Source organism: Microtus ochrogaster, chromosome 10, assembly GCF_000317375.1.
Source record: "Microtus ochrogaster isolate Prairie Vole_2 chromosome 10, MicOch1.0, whole genome shotgun sequence".
In the NCBI taxonomy this organism is placed as follows: Eukaryota; Metazoa; Chordata; class Mammalia; order Rodentia; family Cricetidae; genus Microtus; species Microtus ochrogaster.
The window spans coordinates 52,579,155-52,588,930 of NC_022016.1; the positions used below are offsets into that span (position 1 = coordinate 52,579,155).

The following is a 9,776-nucleotide window of genomic DNA, read 5'->3' on the forward strand; positions in this document are numbered from 1 at the left end:
TGAGAGCTGGTAGAGTTGGCTCAGGCAAACGACTGGGTGAGTCACATGGACTGCGAAGCACACTAGGAGACTGTGCCAGTCCTGTCAGCCCCCTCTCAGGCCTCGTTCCTCGCAGAGGATGATGAGTCCAGGGTGCTCAGAGCCGTTTGTTGTCTGGGCACTCCCTTCCTGCAGCTGTGCATCTTTCAAGATGAAGTTACTCACGCTTCTTGTTTCTCACAACAGCCCCAGCTAGCTGACTTCATGTGAAAGATGGCTAATGCGGAAGTGAGTGTCCCAGTGGGAGATGTGGTTGTGGTACCCACTGAAGGAAATGAAGGGGAGAACCCTGAAGACACTAAAACCCAAGTGATCTTGCAGTTACAGCCTGTGCAGCAAGGGTAAGTGGGGAGAGACTTGGACGTTTTGAAAATGTATTATTGGGAGACTAAATATGGGAAATAAGAACTGTGCAGGGTTTTAGTACACCATGAGCACTCATCAGTCAGAGCTGGTGATAAGATCCCTCCACCTTCTTAGGGTTTTTTGTTTTATTTATTTATTTTTATTTTTGTAATTTTTGAGACAGTCTCATGTAGCCCAGGCTTGCCTCAAACTTCCTATGTTGCAAGGGTAGCCTTGAATACCTGATCTTCCTGCCTTTTCTTCCCAATTACCAGGATTACAGATGTGCACAGCCATGTTGACATTCACTACTTACTACAGCAGCGGTTTCCTAGTGTCCCTCTGTCTTTACAGTGTGAGCTCTCTGGGGGTGAGTTCCATGGCTCCCTCATCTTCTCTGTCCACATTGTTTAGCCCAGGGCCCATGTGCATATTTCTCAAATGCAGTGTTGACTGAGAGACAAAACAAGGCACCTCCAAAATCATTTCTACCATAAACTCTAAAACTTTGCATGGATCGGCAAATGCTCAAGCTTAGTCTGTCCCAAGTTTCTACCCTCCACCACCATGATGATGCGTTACATCAGCATTAGAAGACATAAAACACAAGGTCCTCGCCAGCATGAAGTTTGAGGTCTAGCTGTAAAACAAAAGTGCATGTAAGTATGGAACCTTACATCGTGAAGACGGGCAGAGTTGAGTGGCCTGTGAGTTCAGAGCTCACGATCAGCTAGACAGGAACGTTGACTAAAATGCTTCTGCAGTGTCCAGAATCAAACCTGGGGCCTCTCTCAAGCACAGGTCATCTACCACCGAGCTATGCTATAGGCTAGCCCTAAAAGGTAAAATTTAAGTTTTTCTTTCAAACAGGTCAGTGGTGTCACACGTCTTTAATCCCAGTACTTGGGTGGCAGAGGCAGGTGGATCTCTTGGGTTCCAGTGCATCCTGGTCTATAGAGTGAGTTTTAGGACAGCCAGGGATACACAGAGAAACTCTATTTTGGGTGGGGGAGAAAAAGTGTGTCTGTCTGGTTTTCTTTCCTTTTTAAAACAAGGTCTTGTTATACAGCCCAGGTTGGACTTGAGTTTAACTGTTCTTCTGCCTCAGCCTTCTCAGTGCTTCTCATGTGCTGCCCTTCCTGACTTTAAAGGGTAATCTTTTTTAAAATATATACAAAATAAAATAAAAAAAATTAGGTCAGGCAGTGGTGCCTTTACACCTTTATTCTCAGCACTTGGGAGGCAGAGGCAAGTGGATTTCTGATTCCAGGACAGCCTGGTCTACAGAGTGAGTTCCAGGATAGCCAGGGCTATGGAGAGAAATCCTGTCTTTAAAAACAAAACAAGAGGCTAGAGAATTGGCTCAGTGTTTAAAAGCACTAACTGCTCTTCCAGAGTTCCTGAGCTCAATTCCCAGTAGCACACCACTACTATTTGGCTTTTAAAAAAGATTGACTTGTGCCGGGCGGTGGTGGTGCATGCCTTTAATCCTAGCACTTGGGAGGCAGAGGCAGGAGGATCTCTGTGAGTTTGAGGCCAGACTGGTCTACAGATTAAGTTCCAGGACACCTAGGGCTGTTATACAGAGAAACCGTGTCTCCAAACACACACACACACACACACACACACACACACACACACAATCACGAAAACAAGCAAAGAAAAGCTGAGGTGTTCCTGGACCAAGAAAAAGAGACTTTTGGCCTGAGGACCAAGGCTGGTTTAAAAACTGGGGGTGGGGCCAGGAGAGGCCATGGAGGAGAATTTGATACTTCATACATTTTTGTCTGTTTTGAAACAGAGTCTTGCTGGGCTGCACAGTTTTGCCTTGTATTCCCAACCCTCTGCCTCTCCCTCTCCAATGCTGGTATTAGAGTATGCAAGACTGCCTCCAACTTTCTGTTTGTTTAATCTTTTGTTAATTTTTAAAATTTTGAGTGTACTTTTGCAAGGGAATGTGCACATGAGTGTAGGTGCACACGGGGACCGGAAGAGGGGACAAGATCTGAAGCTGGAGTTAAAGGAAGTTGTGAGTCACTGGATGTGGGTAGGTGCTTTGGAAGAATGCAGTGTTCTTTTTGTTTGTTTTTTTAAGACAGGGTTTCTCTGTGTAGCCCTCACTGTCTTGGAACTCACTCTGTAGACCAGGTTGGCCTTGAATTTGAGAGCCACCTGCCTCTGCCTCCTGAGTGCTGGGATTAAAGACATGTACCACCACTGTCTGGCCAAAACACAGTCTTCTTAACCTCATCATGAAGCCCAGACCTTAAACTACATATCCTCCTGTGTCAGCTTCCCAAGTGTTAGAATTTCAGTCATGGAGCACTAAACTTACTCATATTTTATTTATCCAGGTATTCTTTATGTACATGTTTGCAGGAATGCATTAGGCAGTAAAGGTAGATTGGAACAGTCTTCCCATGTGTGCACAGAGACGGTGTTCTGGAACTCACTTTGTACACCAGGCTGGTCTTGAACTCACGGCCCGGCTTTTTTTTTTTTTAATATTTATTTATTTATTTATTTATTTATTATGTATACAGTATTCTGTCTCTGTGTATGCCTGCAGGCCAGAAGAGGGCACCAGACCTCATTACAGATGGTTGTGAACCACCATGTGGTTGCCAGGAATTGAACTCAGGACCTTTGGAAGAGCAGGCAATGCTCTTAACCACTGAGCCATCTCTCCAGCCCACGGCCTGGCTTTTTTGTTTGTTTTATTTGTTTTTTTTGGTTTAGATACTTTTATACTTATATAGCGAATTTGAGACCAGCCTGAACTACATGAAGCACAATCTCAAAACAAACAAAAGTCCAGTGAAAAGACCCAGTAACTATAAGAATCTTCTGGAAATGTCACCCAGTGGTTCAGTATTTCTTTGGTATGCAGAAGGCCCTGAGTTGCATCTCCAGCATCTCAAATAAAATAAAGCCATCGCTAAATGCTTAATAATTTTTCAAATAAGTCCCTTTTTATAACATTGCAGTGATAACAAATAAAGTTGTCTGAAGATCAGAGTGCAGAGCTCTGACACTAAAAGCCAGGTGGTATTGGCTCACACCTTTAGTCCCAGTACCTATTAGTCACACACCTTTAATTCCAGCGCTAAGGAGGTGGAGACAGGAAGGAATATAGCTGGGTGAAGAGAGGGAAGTAAGGCAGGAGGAGACAGAAGCTGTGCAGTTTGGAGATGAAGTTAAAAGATGCAGTCTGAGGACAGGATGACCACTTTGGTCTGAGCATTGGTAAAGGTAAAAGGTCTCATTAGTGGCTGGCTGCTCTGCTTCTCTTATTTCTCAGCTTTTACCTCCTAATATCTGACTCTGGATTTTTATTAAGAATAATTAGAGCAGGGCAGTGGTGGTGCATGCCTTTAATCCCAGTGTTCAAGAGGCTGGCAGATCTCTGTGAATTCAAGGCCAAACTGGTCTACAGGCAAGTTCCAGAACAGGCTCCAAAGCTAAATACAAAATCTGTCACGAAAAACCAAAAAAAAAAAAAAAAAAAAAAGAAAAGAACAATTAGAATTCATGTCATATAACATTTATTTATTTATTTAGTTGGTTAGTTTTTGTTTTTCGAGATAGGGTTTCTCTGTAGCTTTGGCGCCTCTCCTGGAACTAGGCTGACCATGAACTCACAGACATTTGCCTGCCTCTGCCTCCTGAGTGCTGGGATTAAAGGCGTGTGTCACCACCAACCCACTATAACATATTTAGAGTTCTCAGAAGAAATGGACGTGCCAAGATTCTGTCACCATTCTTGACTTTCCTGCTGCCATTTTGGATTCATAATGAATAATTTTTGTTTCCATTTTGTTGATGTTATTCTTTGTTTCTTTTTTTTTTTTTTTTTTTTTTTTTTTGTTTTTTCGAGACAGGGTTTCTCTGTGGTTTTGGAGCCTGTCCTGGAACTAGCTCTGTAGACCAGGCTGGTCTCGAACTCACAGAGATCCACCTGCCTCTGCCTCCCTAGTACTGGGATAGCCTTTGCTTCTTAATGTATATGGATGTTTGGACGGCATGTATGTTTGAGCACCATTGTTTTGTTTATTCAAGACACGGTTTCTCTGTACAACAGTCCTGGCTGTCCCAGAACTAGTTCTGTATACCAGGCTGGCCTCGAACTCACTGAGATCTGCCTGCTTCTGCCTTCCAAGTGTCGGAATTAAAGGTGTGTGTCACCACCACCCAGCAAGGAACTGTATTAAAGAGTCTCAGCATTAGGAAGGTTGAGAACCAGTGATTTAAAGTTATGGAGGAAGGGGCTGAGGAGTTGGCTCAGCAGTTACAGAGAGCATGTTGCTCTTCCATGGGACCCAAGTTTGGTTCCCAATACCCACATCTGGTAGCTCACAACTCCCTGTAGCTCTAGCTCCATGGGCTCTGACACTCCATCCTGTTCTTCTAGGCACATACACGCACGCACTTACACACAAGTGTGTGTGTGTGTGTGTGTGTGTGTGTGTATGTATAAGCAATCACATGACTTTATACACAAAGTAACATAAATCTTTAAAGTTATTAAAGAAGCCAGAGTGTGGTGGCACATGCCTTTAATCCTAGCACTCAGGGAAGCAGAGGCAGGTGGATCTTGTTTGGGTTGGGGCTTCACCCCAGCCATCCATGTATCCAAAGAGTTTGGACTGTTTGGTGGAAAATTCCATTTTATAAGCCTCTTTCTCTGGGAGTTGCCTCAGTACAGACTCCACCTCAGAATAATCCCGCCAAACGGTGACCCCTCCCCAGAGAGGCTCAAGACCACTCCCACAGGGTATTTAAATTGTCCCCCAGAGACCGAACACATGGTTTTCCGGTCTCTCCCTGGGAGCACTGGTAGCCATTAAACCTGGGCTTTTTCTAATTCGGTTTGATTTGGTCTGATTTGGGTTATTGCGATGGCAGAGAAATTTATCGGGGTGTAAAAACTTTTCAGATTCCTATGAGTTTGAGGCCAGCCTGGTATACAGAGTGAGTTCCGGGACAGCCAGAGATACATAGAGAAAATCCTGTCTCGAAAAACCAGAAAAAAAAAAAAAAGAATAAAGAATAAAAATTAAAAAAGAAAGGGCTGGAGAGATGGCTTAGGGTTAAGAGCACTGACCATTCTTTAAGAGGACCCAGGTTTAATTCCCAGTTCACAACTGTCTGTAACTCCTGTTACAGGGGATCCAACCCCCTTATATAAACATACATGCAAGCAAAACACCAATGTACAGAAAATACAAATAAATAAATTATTAAAAGTGTTTTGTACTAAAAAAAATTATTAAAGAAAAAGTCAGTGTAATGCAGTAGCAAAGGTGTACACGTAGCAAATATTAATTTATTAATTTACTTGGGGTGAGGTGAATTGTTTCATTTTCCTAGCAGTAAGCATTTCTGGACCTTTTGGAGTTTAAGTACAGTGGAAAACTTGTCATAGCACTAAGGTGGTGTGATAGAATACATTTACTTTACTCCTTTTGGGATAGATGACAAACAAATGTCTTTTTTTTTTTTTTTTTTTTTTTTTTTTTTTTTTTTTTTTTTTTTTTTTTTTTTAGTTTTTTCGAGACAGGGTTTCTCTGTGGTTTTGGAGCCTGTCCTGGAACTCCCTTTGTAGACCAGGCTGGTCTCGAACTCACAGAGATCCGCCTGCCTCTGCCTCCCGAGTGCTGGGATTACAGGCGTGCGCCACCACCGCCCGGCCAAACAAATGTCTTAACTCCGTGCTGTGAATATTAATTTTTCATGATTTATGTAGTTTGTTTACCGATGGACACTTTTACAACAGGATTTATGATGCTGGGTCGGAGAACAACGCAGCAGTTGTAGCCGTAGAAGCACACACGATACACAAAATTGAAGAAGGAATTGGTAAGTCTGTCTGCCATTCTGTCCAGTGCCTTTGACTTCAGCATGCTGTTTGAGAGTTTCTGTATGTTCTGGGAATGGAACTTGGAACCTTGTCTAGGCAAGGCTGATGTTCCACTACTGAGCTGTGCTCCCAGCCTATGATTTCTGCCCTTTTTGTGCCTTATTTTCTGTCCCTACCAATGCAGTGTACCTACTGACACTGTTGGTTAAGATGGCCGACTTGCCAGGCATGGTGATGCACACCTTTAATACCAGCACACAAGAGGCAGAGGCTGACCCATCTCTGAGTTCCAGGCTCCTGTACAGCCAGCACTACATAGAAAAACTGTCGGGCGGTGGTGGCGCACGCCTTTAATCCTAGCACTTGGGAGGCAGAGGCAGGGGGATCTCTGTGAGTTCGTCCAGCCTGGTCTACAAAAGCTAGTTCCAGGACAGCTCCAAAAAAAAAAAAAAAAAAAACACAGAGAAACCCTGTCTCGAAAAACCAAAAAAACAAAACAAAAAAAAACCCAAAAAGCAAATAACCAACCAATTAAAAAATGGTAGACCTGTCACTTGATCACTTACTATCAATATGTTACAGTAACCCCCCCAAAAAAAGTTTTCATCTATTAAAATTGGGAATATAGCTCAGTTGTTAGAGTGCAAGGATCAGTAATCTGAGGTCATCTTTACTGTATACTGAGTTTAAGGCCAGCCTGAGCTACGTGAGACCGTATCCTAAATAAATAAACAAACAAACAAATAAATAAAAATATGGCTTAAGAGGGACCTGAAAACTGTTTGTTTGGAATTTAAGTTTAGGAAAGAATTGTTCAATAAATAATGGATTGCTTTTTCCATTTTCAGATGCAAGCAGCATAGAAGCAAACGAGGATATGGAAATTGCCTACCCTATAACCTGCGGAGAGAGTAAAGCCATCCTCCTCTGGAAGAAGTTTGTGTGTCCAGGAATAAATGTGAAGTGTGTCAAGGTAATGGTCTCGGCCTGGAGGTTTCCTCTCGGTCCCTTGTCTCTCTCTCACTAGATCAGCTTCTGAAGGGAAACGCAAGGCTCTGATCTAGGGTTTGGAACATGGGGGCAAGCGCTCTATTTCTGAGCTGTCCTTCCAGCTTCAATCCACAGCTTTTTGTTTTGTAGTTGTTTTCATCTTTAATTTTGCTTTTGTTTGTTTGTTTATTTTTTGGTTTTTTGAGTCAGGGTTTCTCTGGCTTTGGGGTCTGTCCTGGAACTAGCTCTTGTAGACCAGGCTGGCCTCAAACTCACAGAGCTCCTCCTGCCTCTGCCTCCCGAGTGCTGGGATTAAAGGTGTGCACCACCACCGCTCAGCTTGTCCTTAATTAATTAATTAATTTTAAACATTTATTTAGTTATTTTGCGTGGCACGCATGCCAAGGGCAAAGGGAGCTTGCAGCAGTCTGTTCTCTCCTTTCACCATGCAGATTCTTCTGTGACTGAACTCTGCTTGTCAGGCTTGGCAGCTGCCTCTCCTACATGAGTTGGGTTAGAACCCTGGCTAGGGGCTTCGAGGGAGTGAAGAAAGGATAGCCACATGTACAGTAAATCTGGGGTCCGGTGGGATTCTTTAACTGCTACCTGGAAGCTTAGCATATTTTACATGCAGCAGAGAGCAAGGTTAGGTAGTCTTGGTAGTGGGTCTCTGTAGGGTAGACATCTGGGAGGAGGAAGCTGCACTTGCTTGTCTGTGCTCACACTGATCAGTTATTTATAAGCACTGGGACTTGTGATCCTGGACCATGTGGGTAAAGGTTTTGCCAATTGTGCCATGGTCTGAGGATTGAGCTTTCTTGGCATGGCTGTGCCCGTGTCAAATACATATCCCCAGCCAGGTAAAGTGGTGCGTACCTTTAATCCCAGGACTTGAGAGGCAGAGGCAAGAGCAGCCTGGTCTACAGAGGGAGTTCCAGGATAGCCAGGACTACACAGAGAAATCCTGTCTGGAAACAGCAACAACAAAGATGCACATCCCCAGTGACTTCACTCACTGCGGGCTTGCCCCTTCCTACAGGCACCAAACACCTTCATATGTTGGGCCATCTTCCTGTCCCCGCAGTTTTTCTCTTATGCTGTCACAGTAGAAACATAAAGATTTTGAAATAAAATGGGCCTGGCTCTAGTTCCACTGAAACATGAGTCTTGTGCAAGCACAGAACATTGTCCGTATTCATCCAAGTAAACCTGTTATATAATATGATGCCTTGTTGGTGGTGGCAGAACCTTGGCATGACAAGGACTGGCTATGGGGCCTGCTATACAACAGTGTTCCTTAAGTACTTGATCAACCAGTAAATGAACAAATGGCCAGAACCCTTCTCTATCTCTGCTTAGCCATGTTATTTTTTTTAAAATATTTATTTATTTATTATGTATACAATATTCTGTCTTGTGTGTATGTCTGCAGGCCAGAAGAGGGCAACAGACCTCATTCCAGATGGTTATGAGCCACCATGTGGTTGCTGGGAATTAAACTCAGGACCTTTGGAAGAGCAGGCAATGCTCTTAACCACTGAGCCATCTCTCCAGCCCTTAGCCATGTGATTTTGAGCAAGTTATTTAACAATTAAGATTTCAGAGCCTTGCTGGGCATTGCGGTGTACACCTTGAATCCAGCACTTGGGAAGCAGAGTTTTTCTCCCACCCACCAGTTCCTGAATAACTGCTCTGAGGCTTAATATTAGTTACAAAGTGTTTAGCCTATCAGCTCAGGCTTATTTTTTTTTTATTTTATTTTATTTTTTTTTGCTTTTTCGAGACAGGGTTTCTCTGTGGCTTTGGAGCCTGTCCTGGAACTAGCTCTATAGACCAGGCTGGTCTCGAACTCACAGAGATCCACCTGCCTCTGCCTCCCGAGTGCTGGGATTAAAGGCGTGCGCCACCATCGCCCGGCTCAGGCTTATTATTAACTAGCTCTTACAACTTAAATTTATCCATTTCTATTAATCTGTATTACCATGGACACCCGTGACTTCCCGGTAATGCTTTGGCATCTTATGCCTTCAGTGACTCCTGGTGCCTCCCAGACTCCACCTTCTTTTTCCCTGTATCTTTACTTGGATTTCCTGCCTGGCTCTCTTCTGCTTGGCTGTCGGCCAAATCAGCTTCCGTATTAACCAATGGTAATGAAGCATATTCATAGAATACAGAAGGGCATCCCACATCAGGCAGATCTCTGAGCATGAGGCCTACCTAATCTATGAAGTGAGTTCCAGGGCAGCTGGAGCTACACAAAAATCTTGTCTCAGAAACATGCCTTGAACTGGTATGCATCATAATAGACCTTATTCAGAATTGTTGTTGATAAGAATAAGAAGTAGTAACTACTGTAACCCTCGCTTGGATTGATTTAAGTTTGAGATCAAGAGGTGATGGAGTGTCTCAAAAAACCCAAAAGGGGGGTTGGAGAGATGGCTCAGAGATTAAGAGCATTGCCTGCTCTTCCAAAGGTCCTGAGTTCAATTTCCAGCAACCACATGGTAGCTCACAACCATCTGTAATGAGATCTGGTGCCCTC

At 43.7% G+C, this 9,776-nt stretch overlaps 1 protein-coding gene across 1 annotated transcript in view; it reads left to right on the forward strand.

The window, feature by feature from the left end:
* The first annotated feature begins 11 nt into the window (after positions 1-11).
* Positions 12-9,776, forward strand: part of Gmeb1 (glucocorticoid modulatory element binding protein 1) — a 27,651-nt gene continuing 17,886 nt past the window's right edge. The window contains exons 1-3 of the mRNA XM_005353135.2: positions 12-380; positions 6,161-6,243; positions 7,093-7,217. Coding sequence (XP_005353192.1) covers positions 253-380; positions 6,161-6,243; positions 7,093-7,217 — 336 coding nt within the window. The 5' untranslated portion in view covers positions 12-252. The remainder of the gene's footprint in view (positions 381-6,160; positions 6,244-7,092; positions 7,218-9,776) is intronic.